Genomic DNA, 687 nt, shown 5'->3' with positions numbered 1-687 from the left:
TCTTGAGTGATTAGCACAGCTTGGCATGAGCCTGCCAGGATGGACAGTGTCCTTGCACTGTGTCCTCCTGATACTGGCTTCTCTGTGATGTTTTCTCCTGGCTCCCTCTTGCAGACTGCCTGCTGTGCCATCTATGGGCAGAAGGAACTGCAGGAATTCCTCCCCAGCCTCTGGTCATCCCTGCGCAGAGAGGTGAGTACTGCAGGGCTCCACTACAGCTGGGCTTCTGCTGAGCAGGAGTTCATGGCCAGACCAGGTGGGCCCCAAGGGTCCCAGCAGCTCACACCTGTGACCTTGGACAGCCTCAGCTGAAAAGTGGAGGGGACAGGCCAGACCTATCAGCATGTCCCTGGGGCTTGGATGTGCCACGCTGCATGTTCAGATCATGTGGGAAGTGAGGCAGGAGCCTGAGCCCTTCAGCCTATGTTGGGAGCCTGAAGCCTGTGGTTGGGTCAGCATGGAGCTTGGCTTATCCTACAGCCTCTTCTGCAGGTGTTCCAGACTTCCAGTGAGAAGATTGAGACAGAGTGCCTGGCTGCACTGCATGCCCTGTCTGCCTGCCTCTCCCGCTCCGTGCTCAGCTCTGACACCGAGGATCTGCTGGATTCCTTCCTTGGCAGCATCCTGCAAGGTAGCTAGCAGAGACCTACCCTGCCCCAAGCAGCCAGGCCTGAAAACATATTCCTA

At 57.4% G+C, this 687-nt stretch overlaps 1 protein-coding gene across 1 annotated transcript in view; it reads left to right on the top strand.

Annotated features, from left to right (window-relative positions):
* MMS19 (MMS19 nucleotide excision repair homolog (S. cerevisiae)) overlaps positions 1-687 on the top strand; it is an 11196-nt gene that overhangs the window by 5022 nt on the left and 5487 nt on the right. The window contains exons 10-11 of the mRNA XM_009084223.1: positions 115-192; positions 493-631. Coding sequence (XP_009082471.1) covers positions 115-192; positions 493-631 — 217 coding nt within the window. The remainder of the gene's footprint in view (positions 1-114; positions 193-492; positions 632-687) is intronic.

The sequence above is a fragment of the Acanthisitta chloris genome, unplaced genomic scaffold (genome assembly GCF_000695815.1).
Source record: "Acanthisitta chloris isolate BGI_N310 unplaced genomic scaffold, ASM69581v1 scaffold1661, whole genome shotgun sequence".
In the NCBI taxonomy this organism is placed as follows: Eukaryota; Metazoa; Chordata; class Aves; order Passeriformes; family Acanthisittidae; genus Acanthisitta; species Acanthisitta chloris.
The sequence above is the reverse complement of the archived record's forward strand: the minus strand, read 5'-3'. Positions and strand labels throughout refer to the sequence as shown.